A 19,004-nucleotide genomic window follows, 5' to 3' on the forward strand; every position below is an offset into this window, starting at 1 on the left:
TTATTTCTTTTCTTTTCTTTTTTGTTTGAAATCCATGACACTATCATAGATTTTGAAAACCAGGACAATATCAGAGATTTTTCACTTGTTTAAGTTCGATTCCACATGATAGTAGTGTTTTCACTTCTAAAATGATTAAATTTTAACAAATTTTTAAATTGTCTATTTTTTAAACCGGTCCGAAGATTGACTAACGCGTACAACTTTTACAAGATTAGTTGTGTTTCAATATGCAAAAGAATGGTGTGACATTTTAAAATTTAGTGATGGTCTTCATGTCAACGTGCAGCTAATTTAATTCATTGATAAATTCTAGGAGTGAAATGTACGGAAAAAGTATAAGAACTTTCTCATGCTTTAGTCTTAACCCTGGCCAAGCCCATTTCTTATTTCACTATACAATCTGCAAAATATAAACTTTAGGAAGATAATAATGTAAACATTTCCATATTATTAAAAAAAATGATAATATCCAACAAATACAAAATCTTTTGCCATGCTTAAAGCTAGAGTTCTTGAATTAAGTTGCTCTGGTCTGAAGTGCAACCAAAGACGCATATACCCCTTGAGGATTGTTCATGAGCATATCATGTGTTCCCTTCTCAGCAACAACACCATTTTTAACTAGTGCAATAACATCTGCATTTTTAACTGTCATTAGACGATGTGCAACGACGACAGTTGTTCTATTCACTATCACTCGATCTAACGTTTCTTGTACTATACGTTCTGACTTTGTATCAAGAGCGCTAGTCGCCTCATCAAGTAGAAGTATTTTCGGATCTTTCAATATGGCCCTCGCAATGGCGATTCTTTGCTTTTGTCCACCGGATAATTGAACCCTTCTTTCTCCAACTGTTGTATTATAACCATTAGGCAATGAAGATATGAAGTTATGTGCATTTGATGACTTTGCTACTGAAATGATTTCCTCTTCACTCACTTCTCCTTCTCTACCGTAAGCAATATTAGAACTAATTGTTTCATTGAATAGTATTGGCTCTTGACCTACCAATCCCATTTGTTGCCTTAACCATCTTAAATTGAACTTTCTTATCTCAACTCCGTCGAGATATATGTTACCTTGCTCAGGATCATAAAATCGCTCTAGTAGGCTTATAACTGTTGACTTCCCGGAACCACTTTCTCCAACGAGCGCAACTATCTGCAAGCAATTTTAATACATTGTCGATTTTAAGTTTGATGCATTTACACAAACAAGCCACTTATAAGGTAATTACAGATAAATTTATGTGATAAACATTAATTGAAAACCTATAATTAAAAATGGTGACTAACCTGATATCATATGTTGAAATTCATTTATACAATCTTTACGCTGTCAGCGTACATAACATAAATCCTTATCGTAATAGTTAATACTCCCAGTGTCTCATTTTACTTGAGCTATTAATTACTTGGAGAACTAGATGGACTTTCTTATTTTCATGTACTATATTTTCATGTAAATAGTTTGCAAATTCATAGTAATATTTATTTTCAAATGATTTAAAAACCAAAAACTGGCTAAACCTTTAAATTTATTAAGCATTCTTAGTGCTAGATTTTAAAAAGGGTCAGTTCGGTGTACAAAGCATCCCGCATTCATGCATGGTTTGAGGAAGGATCGCATCCTTAAGGGTGTAATGTAGACAGGACTATACGAAGAATTGATGAAATATGAAAAATACCTTTCCAGCAGGAATGCTCAAGAAGTCTCTGAAGATTTGCATGTCTCGTCTTGTGGGATATCTAAAGCTAATATGCTGGAGTTCGATATTGCCTTCGATAACATCTAATGTAATGCCCTCATTGCTACTAGAATCAATTCTCGGTTTGCTGTCGAGTATTTCGAATATTGAAGCAGCAGCTCCTTTACTTTTACTCAGATCAGAGGGAAGGTTGCTAAGAACAGAAAGCCCAATCGATGCCATCGTTAAAGCAAAAATGACCTGCAAAAGAAAGTTGTTTAGGGAACTCTAATGTTAGTTATGTTTATGTTGTGTCCACTGACAATATAAAGAATTTTTACACTATCGGATTAAGTTGAGCTACAATAATAGGCAACTCTTCATATCATATAATAACGTGGTGAATAGATTACTAACATGTTATAATCGATTAAATTGCTCTTATATTATAAAAGTTATTTGCACGGTCAGTATATACGACTTAAACTCAAAAAGTTATAGATATATACCTTAAAACCTTCTGAGAATCTCGCTTTGTCATGCTTCACAAGAACGGCTCCAAGGTAGAATGCTAACGCATAAAGGCAGTACAACACGAAATTACTAAAACCTAAACCAACTCCGCCTTGCTGCAGCACCAAGTCACCGAGTGATCTCATCACAGATACTTGATTCCTCTGTTCTCGCATCCCATACAGTGGATGTTCGGGCGTCTCAAATTATGGAGAATAGACGAGGAGTAGGTCGTTTTGGAAGATCTAGACCCAAGTGTTCTTATTGTCACAAACTTGAACACACTCGTGAAATCTGCTATTCCTTACATGGTCGTCCATCTAAAAATGCTTACATTGCTCAGACCGAGACTACAGGTAACCAGCGATTTTCTTTATCTAAAGAAGAATATAATAAGCTCCTTCAGTATCGAGCAAGTAAGCAGACATCTCCACAAGTAGCCTCGGTTGCCCAAACTTCTGTTGTTGGTAATTCTTTTGCTTGTGTTTCCCACTCTAGTACTCTTGGACCATGAGTCATGGACTCAGGCGCTTCTGATCACATCTCTGGTAATAAATCACTTTTATCGAATATTGTATATTCACAGTCTCTTCCAACTGTTACTTTAGCCAATGGATGTCAAACTAAGGCAAAAGGAGTTGGTCAAGCTAACCTCTTGTCTTCTATCACCCTAGATTTCGTACTTTATATCCCTGGCTGTCCTTTTAGTCTTGCATTTGTTAGTCATTTGACTCGTACCCTCCATTGTGGTATATATTTTACTGATGATTCCTTTATTATGCAGTACCGCAGTACGGGACGGACAATTGGTACAGGACGTGAATCAGAAGGCCTTTACTACCTTAACTCACTCAGTCCTTCCACAACATGCCTAGTTACAGATCCTCAAGACCTAATCCACAAACGTTTAGGACATCCGAGTTTATCCAAACTTCAGAATATGGTGCCTAGTTTATTTAGTTTGTCTACATTAGATTGTGAGTCGGGTTAGCTTGGGAAACATACCCGAGCCTCCTTTTCGCGTAGTGTTGAGAGTCATCCAGAGTCTGTTATCTCCTTAATTCATTCTGATATATAGGGTCCTAGTAGAGTCAGTTCAACCTTGGAATTTCGTTATTTTATTAGTTTTATTGACGATTACTCAAGATGTACTTGGCTTTTCTTAATGAAAGATCATTCTGAGTTATTCTCTATATTCTAGAGTTTTTGTGCTGAAATCAAAAACCAATTTGGTGTTTCTATTCGCATTTTTCGCAGTGATAATGCCTTAGAAGATTTATCTTCTCAGTTTCAGCAGTTTATGACTTCTCAAGGAATTATTCATCAAACATCTTGTCCTTGTACCCTTCAGTAAAATGGGGTTGCAGAGAGAAAAAATAGGCACCTTATTGAGACTGCTCGCACACTTCTAATTGAATCTTGTGTTCCGTTGCGTTTTTGGGGCGATGCAGTTCTCACAACTTGTTATTTGATTAATCGGATACTTTCATCTCCTATCAAGGATCAGATTCCGCATTCAGTATTGTTTCCCTAATCAGACTTATACTCTCTTCAACCTCGTGTTTTTGGGAGCACGTGTTTTGTTCATAACTTAGCCCCTGGGAAAGATAAGTTAGCTTCTCGTGCTCTCAAGTGTGTCTTCCTTGGTTATTCTCGTGTTCAGATTGTTATTCAACTTATCTTCGTAGGTACCTTATGTCAGCTGACGTCACATTTTTTGAGTCTAAACCTTTCTTTACTTCTGCTGACCACCATGATATATCTGAGGTCTTACCTATACCGATCTTTGAGGAGTTTACTATAGCTCATCCTCCACCTTTGACCACAGAGGTTTCACCCATACCAACCGTTGAGAAGTCTAGTATTTTTCCTCATAGTTCCCCAACCACAGGAACACCACTCTTGACTTATCATCGTCGTTCGCGCCCTACATCAAGCCCAACTGGTTCTCGTCCTGCACTTGACCATGCTCCTACTGCGGGCCCTACTCCTAATAAACCGATTGCACTTCAGAAAGGTATACGGACCACATTTAACCCTAATCCTCATTATGTCGGTTTAAGTTATCATCGTCTGTCATCTCCTCATTATACTTTTATATCTTCTTTGTCCTCGGTTTCCATCCCTAAGTCTACAGGTAAAGCGTTGTCTCATCTAGGATAGCGACAGGCTATGAGTGACGAGATGTCTGCTTTACATACAAGTGGTACTTGGGAGCTTGTTCCTCTTCCCTCAGGTAAATCTACTGTTGGTTGTCGTTGGGTTTATGCAGTCAAAGTTGGTCTCGATGGCCAGATTGATCGACTTAAGGCCCATCTTGTTGCCAAAGGATATACTCAGATATTTGGGCTCGATTACAGTGATACCTTCTCTCCCGTGGCTAAAATGGCTTCAGTCCGCCTTTTTTCTATCCATGGTTGCGGTTCGTCATTGGTCCTTCTATCAGCTGGACATTAAGAATGTCTTTCTTCACGGTGATCTTGAGGATGAGGTTTATATAGAGCAACCACCTGATTTTGTTGCTCAGGGGGAGTCTCGTGGCCTTGTATGTCACTTGTGTCGGTCACTTTATGGTCTAAAGCAGTCTCCTCGAGCCTGGTTTGGTAAGTTTAGCATGGTTATCCAGGAGTTTGGCATGACTCATAGTGAAGCTAATCACTCTGTGTTTTATCGGCACTCTGCTTCAAGTCTCTGTATTTATCAGGTAGTCTATGTTGATGATATTATTATTACTGGCAATGATCAGGATGGTATTACCAATCTGAAGCAGCATCTCTTCCAACACTTCCAAACTAAGGATCTAGGCAGATTGAAGTACTTTATAGGTATTGAGGTTGCCCAGTCTAACTCATGTATTATTATTTCTCAAAGAAAATATGCTTTAGACATTCTTGAGGAGACAGGGATGATAGGTTGCAGACCTGTTGACACTCCGATGGATCCAAATTCTAAACTTCTGCCAGGACAGGGGGAGCCACTTAGCGATCCTGCAAGCTATAAGCGGCTGGTTGGAAAATTAAATTATCTCACAGTGACTAGACCCAACATTTCTTATCCTGTGAGTGTTGTAAGTCAGTTTATGAATTCTCCATGTGATAGTCATTGGGATGCTGTTGTCCGCATTATTCGGTATATAAAATCGGCTTCAGGCAAAGGGTTACAGTTTGAGGATCGAGGTCATGAGCAGATCGTTGGGTACTCAGATGCTGATTGAGAAGGATCACCTTCTAATAGACGTTCTACATCTGGAAATTGTGTTTTAGTATGAGGCAATTTAGTGTCCTGGAAGAGCAAGAAACAGAATGTAGTTGCTCGGTCTAGTGCAGAAGCAGAATATTGAGCAATGGCTATGGCAACATGTGAGCTAGTCTGGACCAAACAATTGCTCAAGGAGTTGAAATTTGGTGAAATCAGTCGGATGGAACTTGTGTGCGATAATCAAGCTGCCATTCATATTGCATCAAATTCGGTGTTCCATGAGAGAACTAAACACATTGAGATTGATTGTCACTTCGTCAGAGAAAAGATACTTTCAGGAGAGATTGCTACAAAGTTTGTAAGGTCGAATGATCAACTTGCAGATATTTTTACCAAGTCTCTCACTGGTCCTCGTATTGGTTATATATGTAACAAGCTCGGTACATATGATTTGTATGCACTGGCTTGAGGGGGAGTGTTAGTTTACAGCTATGTACATAGTGTAATCTTGTCCCACATTGGAATAGGAGTAGTATGTCCTTGTATAGTATAGCTATAAATAAGGACATCTTGTATTGTATTGAACATCCAATATCAATAATATATTTTCTCCCGTGCTTTCTCACAGGGCTGACCAACGCCCCAGCAACATTAGCACTTGATGAACAGTGTATTTCAGCCCTATCTTGACTCATTCGTCATTGTGTTTATTGATGACATTCTGGTGTACTCCCGGAGCCGGGGGATCATGAGCAACACCTGAGGACTGTGCTCCAGACCCTGAGGGACGAGAAGTTTTATGCAAAATTTTCGAAGTGTGATTTCTGGCTAGATTCAGTGGCATTTTTGGGCCATGTGGTATCGAGTGAGGGGATCAAGGTAGATCCGAAGAAGATTGAAGCAGTGCAAAGTTGGCCCAAACCATCCTCAGCTACGGAGATCCGGAGTTTTCTTGGCTTGGCGGGGTATTGCCGTCGTTTTGTAGAGGGTTTCTCGTCTTATGTGGCACCTATGACCAGATTGACCCAGAAGGGTGCTCCGTTCAGGTGGACCGAGGATTGTGAGTAGAGCTTTCAAAAGCTCAAGACTGCTTTGACTACAGCCCTAGTGTTGGTGTTGCCTACTGGTTCGGGGTCCTATACCGTATATTATGATGCGTCGCGCATTGGTCTCGGCACAGTGTTGATGCAGGACGGTAGGGTGATTGTCTACGCGTCTAGACAGCTGAAGGTGCATGAGAAGAACTATCATGTCCACGACCTCGAGTTAGCAGCTATTGTTCATGCCTTGAAGATCTGGCGGCACTATTTGTACGGTATTCCTTGTGAGGTTTTCACCGATCATCAGAGTCTACAACATCTATTTAAACAGAAGGATCTTAACTTGCAGCAGCGGAGATGGTTGGAGCTGCTTAAGGATTATGACATCACCATCCTCTATCATTCCGGAAAGGCCAATGTGGTGGTCGATGCCTTGAGTCGCAAGGTGGAGAGTTACGAGAGTTTAGCATATCTACCAGTAACAGAGAGGCCTTTAGCCTTGGATGTGCAGGCCTTGGCCAACCAGTTTGTCAGATTGGATGTTTTCGAGCCGAGCAGAGTTTTGGCTCGTATGGTTTCGCGGTCTTCTTTATATGATCGCATCAGAGAATGCCAGTATGATGACCCTCCTTTGCTTGTCTTTAAGGACACAGTTCAGCACGGTGATGTTAGAGATGTTACTATTGGGGATGATGGGGTATTGAGGATGCAGGGTCAGATTTGTGTGCCTAATATGAAGGGCTACGCGAGTTGATTCATGAGGAGGCCCACAGTTCGCGGTATTCCATTCATCCGGGTGCCGGGAAGATATATCAGGACTTGAGGCAGCATTATTGGTGGAGGAGAATGAAGAAGGATATAGTGGGGTTTGTAGCTCGATGCCTCAACTGGCAGCAGGTAAAGTACGAGCATCAGAGACCGGGTGGATTGCTTCAGAGGTTAGAGATTCCAGAGTGGAAATGGGAGCGGATCACCATGGATTTCGTAGTTGGGTTCCCACGGACTTCGAGGAAGTTCTATGTTATTTGGGTGATTGTGGATCAGCTGACCAAGTCTGCGTACTTTATTCCAATTGGTGAAAGTGAAGTGGAGAGGTCAGCCAGTTGAGGAGACTACTTGGGAGACCAAGCGGGAGATGCGGGGCAGATATCCACACCTATTTGAGACTCCAGGTATGTTTCTAGACACGTTCGGGGACTAATATTTATTTAAAAGGGGAGGATGTAACGACCCGGCCGGTCATTTTGAGAGTCTTAGCCATGTTCTCCCATTTACTGCTCATTTTGTACTTTATAGCTGTTATGTGACTTGTCGGGGTAGTCGGTTCGGGTCCGGTGTGATTTCAGAATGAAATGAGACACTTAGTCTCAAGGTTGAAAACTTAAGTTAAAATGTTTGTCCGGATGTTGATCTTTGGGGTCAATCGGATGTGATTTGATAGGTTTCGTTATCGTTTGTAGAAATTGGAAGTTCAAAGTTCATTAGGCTTGAATCTATATGCGATTCGTGTTTTTGATGTTGTTCGAGGTGGTTTGAAGGCTCGACTAAGTTCGTATGAGGTATTAAGATTTGTTGACATGTTAGGTTGAGGTCCCGGGGGCCTCGGGTTGATTTCAGATGGTTAACGGAACGATTTGAAGTTTGAGAGAAGTGTTGAAGCTCACCAGCTTCTGGTGTAATAGCACCTGCGGAGTGGGGGTCGCAGGTGAGATCTCGCAGAAATGAGGAGTGAACCGCAGAAGCGGAGCTGGGCTGGACTGGGCAGGGCGCAGGTGCGAGGGTCTAACCGCATCTGCGAGCCCGCAGGTGCGAGCAAGGCTCCGCATATGCGGAATTGTGAGGGGGGCTTATTTCCGCAGAAACGGGTAGAAGGCCGCAGAAGCGCCTCCGCAAGTACGGAACCTGGAGCGCAGATGCGGGCCTGGGGGACTTAAGTGATTTCCGCAGAAGCGGGGAATTGACCGCAGAAGTGGTTTTGCATGTGCGGATACATGGCCGCAGGTGCGAAAAGCCTGGGCAGAATGTTTAAAAGCAAGGGTTCGCGATTTTGACTTTATTTCAAGCTCGGTTTAGGCAATTGTTGAGAGGGTTTTCGAGGGGATTCTTGAGGTAAGTCCCTTGTGCTTATTTTTGATCAATAATATTGTTTCCCCACTGATTTTCCCACCTAGTTGGTGTGTATTTAAGGTGTAAATTGGGAGTTTGAGGCTAGGAATTTTGAGAGTTTGATTTGGGGATTTGGGGGACGTTTTGGTGTCGGATTTTGATAGATTTGGTATGGTTAGACTCGTGGTTGAGAGGGCTTTCGGGTTTTGTGACTTTTATCGAATTTCGAGACGTGGGCCCGGGGGGCGACTTTTGAGCTAATTTTTGATTTTGATTAATAACTTAGCATTTTCTTATGGAGTTGATTCCTTTAGCCCGTATTGATTATATCGCATTGTTTATGGCTAGATTCGAGGCATTCAAAGGCCGCTTCGTGAGGCAAGGGTGTGTTGGAGTAGAGATTTGCTCGTATTCAGGTAAGTAACAGTTCTAAATTTGGTTCTGAGGGTACGAAACCCCGTATTTCATGTCATGTATTTGGTTTTGAGGTGACGCGCATGCTAGGTGACGGGTGTGTAGGCGTGCACCGTAGGAATTGCGACTTGGTCAAATTCCGTGGAACCGTGTAGTTATATAATATGTTGTTATTTGTACATTCTCCATGTATTAGAGAAATTTAACCCCAAATCATGTTTAGACTACGTGTTGGCATTGTAGAGACCCACAGAGGTCGTGTACATGTCGAATTATCCGCTAAATTATTGTTTGAACTCAGTCATAGTTTATTTGTATATTACATCTCAGTCTCTATTGTTCATTTTTTATGCATCATATCATTGATGTCTGGGCTGTTGATTATGATTTTTGAGAGCCTGGGAGACTAGAGAGGTTGATGACTGAGTGAGGTCGAGGGCCTGATTGTGAGGTATTATACTATAGCACGTGAGTTGTCCGTGCAACACGTGAGTTGTCCGTGCGGATCCAGATATTATACTATAGCACGTGAGTTGTCCGTGCGGATCCAGATATTATATTATAGCACGTGAGTTATCCGTGCATCACGTGAGTTGTCCGTGCAGCACGTAAGTTATCCGTGCAGATTATAGCGCTTGGGCTGAAGAAGCCCCTCCGGAGTCTGCACACACACCCAGTGAGCACAGGTACCTATTGAGTGAATGGGAAGGCTGAGTGACTGTGGCCCTGAGAGGATGCATTTGATCTCATTATTGTTGCACTTAGGTGCCATGTATCACTGCCTTTATAATTTCTGGAAGATATTACACTCTATTTCAGTTGAACTTGACATGAAATTACTGTTTTGGCCTTAATTATCGAACTTGAAAGCATGCCAACTTTCTTATTTGAAATCACTGTAATTGAACTATAACTGTGAAGCTCGTCACTACTTTCATTTCTTTATTTAGTATTGTTACTTGCTGAGTTGGTTGTACTCATACTACACCATGTACTTTGTGTGCAGATCCAGGTATTCCCGGACGCAATGGGTGTTGATTTTCGCGCACGCTTGATCTTCTAGAGAATTTGAGGTAGCTGTCGGCGTTTCACAGATCTTGTTTCTCCTTCCCTATCTTTTCGCTTATTATATTTAGTTTCAGACTATATTAGACAGTGTTTTTCAGACTGGTGATGTATAGATGCTCATGTACTCAGTGACACCCCGATGTTGGGAATTTTTGTGTCGTATTTTGGATTTTCTATCCTGTTTATGAGAAGTTGTTATCATTTAAACTGTTTAAAATCTGTTTTCTGTTAAGTGTTGGAGTCATTTCATAAATATCGGCTTGCCTAGTACCACGCTAGGCGCCATCACGACAGGTTAGGATTTTGGGTCGTGACAGCAACTAAAGAGGTAGCGAGACTAAGCGCAATTTCAGGAAGAGTTAGACCTCCATTTAGGGCGAGACAAAATAGGCGGGCACGGTCGATCTGGTGTCCGAGCCGATTGGTCAGACAAAAACTACTTCACTTATTATTTTAATATTATTATTTTAATATTAGATGCATATCCCAGAATGAAATAGAAAGAACGCGAAGCGCTAGAAAATCATCTTATGACAATATTATATGAAATAAAAAATAATAATAAAAACAATAGAAATAAAAATAAAAAACACTAGAAGTTCTTAATATTTTATCGGGAAAAGGCCCAAAAATAACCTTGTGGTATTCGAAATGGATCAATTATAACTTCCGTTTAAACTTGAGTCCAAAAATGACCCTGCCATTATAGAATGGGTCTAATAATGCCCTTGTGTTATTCGAAATGGATCAATTATAACCCTCATTTAAATTTGAGCCCATCAATGACCCTGCCATTAAAGAATGGGTCTAATACTGTTATTTCTCTCAGTTAGTAATGATTAGGGGTGTAAAATGAATATTTAAAAACCGACAGAATCGTGCCGAACCAATTTTTAGATTTTTTTTAATAAAACCGTAGGTTTTTATATAAATCTATAACCGTACCGATAATTAGAGTAGGTTTTTTATTTTATAAAAATAAACCGAAAAAATATCGAACTGTACCGAATAAATTTACATGTGAAACATATATTTATATATTAAGTTTAAAAATAATAATGTATTAAAATTTGTACATTATTTATATTAATACATTATTATTTATAAATATAAATATTAGACTCATTCTTTAACGACATGGTCATTAGTGGGCTCAAATTTTAAACTTATTCGACTCATTCTTTATAAATATTAGACCCATTATCATTTTTAAACTTAATATATAAATATCGAACAGTACCGAATAAATTTACATGTGAAACATATATTTATACTGGGTCTTATAATAGGTCTGATATGTTTACATGTGAAACATATATTCACATGTAAATTTATTCGGTACGGTTCAATATTTTTTCGATTTATTTTTATAAAATAAAAACCTACCCTAATTATCGGTACGGTTATAGATTTATATAAAAACCTACGATTTTATTAAAAGAAACCTAAAAATTGGTTCGGCACGGTTCTGTGGGTTTTTAAATATTCATTTTACACCCCTAATCATTACTAACTGAGAGAAATAGCAGTATTAGACCCATTCTTTAATGACAGGGTCATTGGTGGGCTCAAATTTAAACGAGGGTTATAATTGATCCATTTCGAATAACACAAGGGTATTATTAGACTCATTCTATAAAGGCAGGATCATTTTTGAACTCAAGTTTAAACGGAAGTTATAATTGATCCATTTCGAATACCACAACTCATTTTTGGGCCTTTTCCATATTTTGTCCTCGCATATAAATCTCTAAAAGGCTGAACAACAACGAGAAATATGAAATACGTACCCCAAAAGTCTTCGACAGTCGAAAAAGTGTAAACATCACGAAAGGAGCTTCCCCAAGCAGCCTGTCTAGATTTAGTCATAGGATTATCAAACCAAAAAGTCCAAGAATGTTCTAATGGGTGTTTCGCTATGATTTCTTTTCCCAAATACGACGCCGTATCGTCGGATTTTCCCATTATTTCTCATTCCTCAGGTCCATCGTCCACCACCTCTCCTTTATTCACCTTCAAGTTTTCAGCTTCCTCCGACGTTTTTGCTTCCCCTGCCATTTTGGTGTTATGTACTTGGCTTTGGTGGGAAATGGGTATTTAAATAGTTTTTTCGTTCTAAGACTTTTTTTCCAACTTTAGACAACCAAATTAGTCCCTTAAGTTTCTTCTTTCTTTTTTTTGGCCCTTAAGTTTGGACTATAACTTAAATCAGTCTTCATCCGAGATGGGAATTATAATACCACAATAAAATATAGGATTAGTTTATCACACGTTTTGATAGAATTTGTAATTCCTGAATTAGTAATCCCAAAGTTGTTTATACCATAATTATAAAATTAGCCTATACTTTTTTGCTTATCTACTTTAGTCTATTGTGTGTCAAATTTGAAACATCTTTTCACCTATTAGCAGGGTATTAAAAAGATTTGTGTTAAGAACTGATTTGAGAGTGACATTCATATTTATCAATACATATTTAAACGTTGTTGGGTGAATTAAAGTGAAAAAAATAATATGTTAAAAGTTATGACAAATTGATGAATATGGTTTGTTGAGGATGCCATTTTTCAATTGTGATAAAAATTGAAGCGATTTTTTTGGTGAGTTGAAGCTCGTATATAAGTTGTGGAGAAAAAATAAAAACGAAAAATGCCAACTTAGATTTTATTCTTTTACATCTTGTTTGGATGGTTGTTACCTATTGTATGGTATCGTATTGTTACTTTAAATACAATATTTGTTTTGATACATCAAAACGATACAATACAATACGATATGATACATTATGAAAACGATACATAACAACTATTCAAACAAGTTGTTAGAAAAAGAGGCAGGACTAAAACTGTCAAGTGGCAGCTTATCATATGATAGATGATTGTACAAACAGAGCTAATGTCTATAAACTTTCCAGTCCAGATTCTGTTTCTTGCATTCCCCCATTGTAGCAAGAAAACTACACTGTATAACGATTCTTGGCACCTCTGCCGTGCCTCTCTGCGTCTTCCTGCAAAAGACATGAGTTTAGCAAATTATGAGAAACTGATTTCAAGGCATACCATAAATAAGATGCCATACATGAAATATGAAGTCAATCGAGTCGCTGTAATCCAGAAACTCCTTCCATTGCTTACCAATGCTAACCTGCAGAGAGAAGTTTCAAGAGAACCTGGTGAGAATTGGTTAGTTTATTTCCCGCGAAAATGCAGTTCCACGACTTGTTGTCTTGTTCTCTGTTTTTTTCCACTTCTTGTATTCAATTCTATTGATTTTTAATCTAACAATGAACTTCAGAAACTTGATTTCCATGTTAAAAATCTGAAAGACTTTCTCTGGTGAAAGGATTTTCGGTGTTTTCAACTATGGTTATTTATTAAACCCAAAACATGATGTCAAGTACTATTAACATAAAAATTAACAAACTGGTAATAGTTGAAAGGATTCAATATTGTCAATGATGCACAAAAGGGGATCCACTTGCGAAATTAGACTAAAACGGCCTGGTATTTCAAATGGATGAGGCCATCAAAAAAGGGGGAATCGGGGAACGTCGACCACTATATATTCTAGCAGAATAAGGGAAGGGGGTGACAGAAAAAGGTATTTTATCAAACATAAAATAAAACTTAACCCTTGGGACCACCAAGGGATTCCCTATGCCCTTAACCAGAGGTCTCGGGTTCGAGCCCTATGAATGGAGAAATATATAATAGGGAGCGTTTCCCCTTTAAGAAGTCCCTATGCGGCACGAATTCCGATTAGTCGGGCCAGTGAGTACCTGGTACCAGATGGTACACCAAAAAAGAAAATACTTAACCTTTGGGATAAAAGAATTGCAAAGACTTTTCGAACCGGCTGCAGATCTTGGAATGATGCCAAAATCTCCTAATAACACTAAATACTTAGTAACGACATATCAAGCAGGAATGCAACAGACTATTTGACAACAATATCACTGCTTCACAGAAATAACATCCTACACCTGGACCAGTCCGCATCATTATTTTTTCCTCTGTAAGTTCTCTTCATCCAAGCTTCACATAACTCAATTGCCAATGAAGCAATAATTTATCGCAGACAAATTGGCACTTTGCTTCATCCATAAGCATATTTCTTTTGCTTCCAGCTTTTCATGAAAGTAATTCACTATCAAAAGCTAAAAAGTTTGACAACTGTGCTATATGCCTATATATCTGATGACTTCCCCTCTAACTTCTAATATCCCCAATGTTACATGTATGTCATAGGGTACTATACATCAGTTTCTAGTTGTCAAAAGAAGTTATGTCAGGAATGAAACTAATACACACACACAAAAAGAAAAAAACATACACACATCAAAACTAATAGTAGCCGACATAATCATTATTACTATTATTAATATTTTTATAACCGGGGTGTCAACTCCAGCTTGTGCGTAGCGTACCTCGACTATTCCACGGGATACCTACTACCTCTCACCAGCACAGGTACTGGGTAATTCTACCCACCAAGGCTTGGATAAACAGAAAGAAATCATCTAGTGCTTTTGCCTCCATTGGGATTTGAACTTGAGACCTCATGGTTCTCAATCCACTTCATTGATCACTAGGCCACAACCTCGTTATCTTATGCATTATTGTTAAATGGCATCACAAGATGGTTTAGATGATGTATTTCTTGAATAAACATCAGCACCACATATGCACACAACAAAATTGTCTGCCCGCTTGGTCCACGAAAATGACAAACCTGGTCATTGACGTCAAAAATAAAAAGTACTCCCTCCGTCCCATTTTTTTCTCATTGACTGGGCACGGAGTTTAAGAAAGAAATAATAACTTTTGATACTTGTGGTAAAACAAGCTATAGATATGTGTGGCTGTAAATCATCTCATTAAAGGTAAAATAGAAAGTTCAAAGTTAAATTGTTCCTAAATATAGAAAAATATCATTCTTTTGAGGACGGACAAAAAAAGAAAGTGCATCACATAAATTGGAACAAAGGGAGTAATATAAATAGGCTATTTCATTGGTAACAAGCAAATTACCTGAGCTGTTTCATTTGCAGCATTCTTGGTCCATAAAGCTATTTTATCCTCCTTACCTCGGACATTAACTACTGCTCCACAAATTTCATCTCCATGATCGAATTGATGTCCAATCATTGCCAGCAGCTACAATAATCCCAAATGAGAAAATAAGAGTTGAAATAATATCGAAGGGGAAAAAACTTTACGAGAGTGCGCCCTAACATTAAGAAGTGGATTAAAATATCCTCAGCATACCGTGTATAGCCAGCTGGTATCAGATTTACCCTTACTAAAGCTCATTGTCCACTTCCCTCCATTCGCACATACAGGATCTTCCCACTTTGGCTCAATTTTATGCTTAAAACAATGAAAGTCTGCTCCCGTAACTAACTTGCTTGGGTGGTTGATATTATTGTAAACACTGTTTGCAGAATTTAAGCGAGATGGTTCAAGGATTTCATCAAGAGCTAACAGGATAATAGCATTTGAAAACATCTAATCCAAGATGCAGAATATCAAAATAGGCATGACATAGTCCAAGTTGTACAATAACTCAAGTGCCTTGAGAAATTAGACTGATAAAGAACTCACCAAACAAGGTGCACGCATCCTATGTTGCGCGGACTCTTCAAAATCTTTGCCGCACCCGTATCAACACGACATGGGTGTGGGTGTGGAATCCACACCGGATTAGGTGTTTATAGTTTATTAAAAGAATTATTAGATTTAGTTTAATAACTTTAATTAATCGAAATATATACTTATATATGTAGTAATATACATTTATTGGTTGTATCCCAACACCTGTACCCGTACTTGAATTCATATCCCCGAATCCTAAAATTTATGTGATGACAGATCCGGCCTTTAGATCTGCACCACTATGGTATACCCGCGCCCGCATCCGAGCAACACAACATGCATCTAAGGCAGACACCAATTTCAAATCATCACCACCTAACTCAAACCAGACAACTTAAATAACCAAGAATGACATTGAAATACTGGTCTGCAGCTACGTTTAGTCTCATCAATCTAGAGGGGAGATCAGTGTAATTTTAGCCTAATTAAGGAATAGAAAAGCAGATATCTTTATCTTTTTAAATGAATAATCAGCTTGGTATATGAAGACAAATGCACATAGAGACGTCACAGGTAAGAACTTAGGGTGTCAAATGGGCGGGTCAAAATGGGCTGAGTTAATAAATGAGCGGGTCATTGATCCGCCCAAAAATTACTTGGGCTGAGATTGGTTGGGCCAAGATGGGCTAAAATTTGGGTCATAGCCCAACCCGCCCAACTCTTACCAAACTTTAATTAATATGTGTTGTTTTCTTATGAATTGTATAATACTAAATAAGACTTTTTCTTTTCTTATGGCCATATATAACATATCAAACAAAAAAGAATTATTTTTAAGATATTCTGGCAAAGTTACTCATGGATCAATTTGGGCTAAATATCAGTACAACTTTAAAAGGGTTGAGATGGGTTGGGTTGAGTTCAACAAATGGGCGGGTCAATAAACAGCCCAACCTTGAGCGTGTTGGGCGGGTCATTGGGGCTTGGGCTAAATTTGACAGCCCTTTATATGTGCATTTAAGAAAAGTAATAATTGGTACTTGGAAAATAGTAACTATAATATCCTGCTTAGGAGAGAAAACTAAAACCAAAGCATTATCCACTACCTTATTAGCTCAAAATAGTGCCTGCAACATATCCTTAGTTGCTAATATGGATATTTGACTAACAGGTCAGATGTTCTTATATTGGAAGCAAAAGAACTACCCGACAATATAACCGAATTGAAGTGATTCCTAGACAAGGTGGTGAACCGAAGAGAATGAACTTTTAACAAGTAACTTTTACTTTCCTAGAACTTCTAGGGTCATTCTTTACCCCATCCAAAATGTCTCAATCTCTTTTCATATTTGCACTTTCCCTACTTTACACCAGATAATTCTCTGTCTTCCAACCACCAAAGAGGATATATCTATTCATTGAAAGTTAAATGTAATGAGTTCGATCCATTAACCAAAACTAAAATTGGTAAGTAACTGAGAGAAAAAATTCCATTTTTTAAAGTAACTAACTGGAAAAGTCAGTTACACATTACAACAGCATCAACAAAGCAATGTAGGTACTAATACAACTTGCATAAATTTAAGCTCAAACCAATTCAGGCACTCCAAAGTAAGATTGCCCCTCGTTGCTGCATTAACTGAACACCAAGGAAGGTAACAAAAAATGCAAGGACAGGAAAAATCTGATAATTGTGAAACAAAAGTTCCTTAAGCTGAAAATCAAACAAGATAGTCCCTCCGTCCCAATTTATGTAATGTTGTTTGACTGAGCAACAACAACAACAACAACATACCCAGTATTATCCCACACCGTGGGGTATACGGAGAGTAGTGTGTACGCAGACCTTACCTCTACCTTGTGAGGATAGAGAAATTATTTCCAATAGACCCATTGTTTGACTGAGCATGAAGTTTAATAAGGAAAAATAAAAACTTTAAAACAAGATAGACATTTGTGTGGCTACAAATCATCTCATGAACAGTACAATGAGAAGTTTAAACTTATTATTTCGAAATATATAAAGGTGTCTTTTTTTTTAACAGATTTAGTGTCACATAAAATTGAAGATTTCAGCCAATTTCCCCTATATGAAGGCAGATATTCAGGAGCTATTCAAAACCATAATTCAACAAAATCCTATAGCACCCACAAAATTCTTGAACAGTAAAACCCCATGATTTACTTACAACCAAAGAACACAACAACCTAACACGAAATATAATACTCGCTCCGTCCCAATTAACATGACTAGTGTTTGATTCGGCACGGAGTTTTAAGGGGGGAAAAAGGATTTTTTTTCATCTAAAATGAGTGATACATTTGTGTGGCTATAAATCACATTAAGGGTAAAATAATATTTTAAAACTAAATTATTACTAAATATAGAAAGATATAATTTTAAGGATACTAAAAAGGAAAGACTGTTATCTAAATTGGAACAGAGGGAATATGAAAAGGCTTACCCCCAAAAATCTTCGATAGTGGAAAAAGTGTAAACTTCGCGAAGGAAGCTACCCCAAGCAGCTTGTCTAGATTTCGTATTTTTATCATACCAAAAAGTCCAAGAATTCTCCAACAGGTGCTTAGCTTTGATTTCTTTGCTCAAATACGACGCCGTATCATCTGATTCCCCCACGATTTCTCCTTCTTCAGGTCCATCGTCGGCTACTTCTACTTCATCTACCCGCAATTTCTCAGATTCCTCTGCCATTTTCGTGTGTTTTCGATGTACTTTGCTTGCTTTTAGCTATAGATTTTAGTAGGAAAAGGGTACTTGTAGTTCTTCTTTGGTTCAAGACTTTCCTGTTCCTCAATTGGAGTGTAACTTATTTATCCAAGATTATTTTTTGATGATATTTAGAAATTAGTCATTATTTATTTTATACTGAAATTTTAAACTAAAAAGTAAGGATAATTCTCAACATTTTTTTTCTAAAAATTTGACCTGAAAAATTAAAATTTCGAATACACTGGCTAATTCATTGATAGCAGTCTTTAGAGTGGCTATCTAGTATCATTTAATATTAGTGGTTAAAGTTAAAAAAAAAAAATAGCTATTTTTGAACTAGTAATTAAAAAATAGTTTCAAATTCAAAAGTAAAAAATAGTCCCTTAAGTTTGGACCGTAACTTAAAACAATTTTTATCTGAGACAGTGGAATATTAGTGCCTAAATTTCAAAAATATCGATTTTTTTGGACTTGTAATAGAAAAATAGTCACAGACTCAAAAGTCATTGAAAAATAGTCCCTTAAGTTTGGACTGTAAAATAATCTTTATCCAAGGCGGTGGAATATTAGTGGCTAAAGTTTCCAAATGTATCTATTCTATGGACTTGTAACTAGGGGTATTCAAAACCGAACCGAAACCGAAAACCGA

At 38.1% G+C, this 19,004-nt stretch overlaps 2 protein-coding genes across 2 annotated transcripts; both read right to left on the reverse strand.

Moving 5' to 3' along the window:
- Nucleotides 1-520: 520 nt before the first annotated feature.
- On the reverse strand, nucleotides 521-12,088 carry LOC142169092 (ABC transporter B family member 9-like). The gene is made up of 4 exons (XM_075230299.1): nucleotides 12,044-12,088; nucleotides 2,201-2,320; nucleotides 1,692-1,952; nucleotides 521-1,165 (listed from the first exon to the last, which is right to left on the reverse strand). The coding sequence occupies exons 1-4, from the start codon at nucleotides 12,086-12,088 to the stop codon at nucleotides 521-523; spliced, it is 1,071 nt and encodes a 356-aa protein (XP_075086400.1).
- Nucleotides 12,089-12,687: 599 nt separating this feature from the next.
- LOC107773302 (eukaryotic translation initiation factor 4E-1-like) lies at nucleotides 12,688-18,397 on the reverse strand. Its single transcript, NM_001325156.1, is given in 5 exon segments — nucleotides 12,688-13,037; nucleotides 13,109-13,174; nucleotides 15,061-15,186; nucleotides 15,298-15,463; nucleotides 18,090-18,397. Coding segments are annotated over 5 exon segments (657 nt in total). The 5' UTR covers nucleotides 18,338-18,397; the 3' UTR covers nucleotides 12,688-12,986.
- Nucleotides 18,398-19,004: the final 607 nt, after the last annotated feature.

The sequence above is a fragment of the Nicotiana tabacum genome, chromosome 14 (assembly GCF_000715075.1).
Source record: "Nicotiana tabacum cultivar K326 chromosome 14, ASM71507v2, whole genome shotgun sequence".
NCBI classification, from domain to species: Eukaryota; Viridiplantae; Streptophyta; class Magnoliopsida; order Solanales; family Solanaceae; genus Nicotiana; species Nicotiana tabacum.

Coding starts and splice junctions, on each gene's coding strand:
- LOC142169092 (XM_075230299.1), bottom strand. CDS start 12,088: ATGGCAGGGGAAGCAAAAACGTCGGAGGAAGCTGAAAACTTGAAG. Junction 2,321..12,043: donor AGGAAGCTGAAAACTTGAAG/GTGAATAAAGGA, acceptor TTGGTGCTGCAG/CAAGGCGGAGTTGGTTTAGG. Junction 1,953..2,200: donor GATTCTCAGAAGGTTTTAAG/GTATATATCTAT, acceptor TTTCTTTTGCAG/GTCATTTTTGCTTTAACGAT.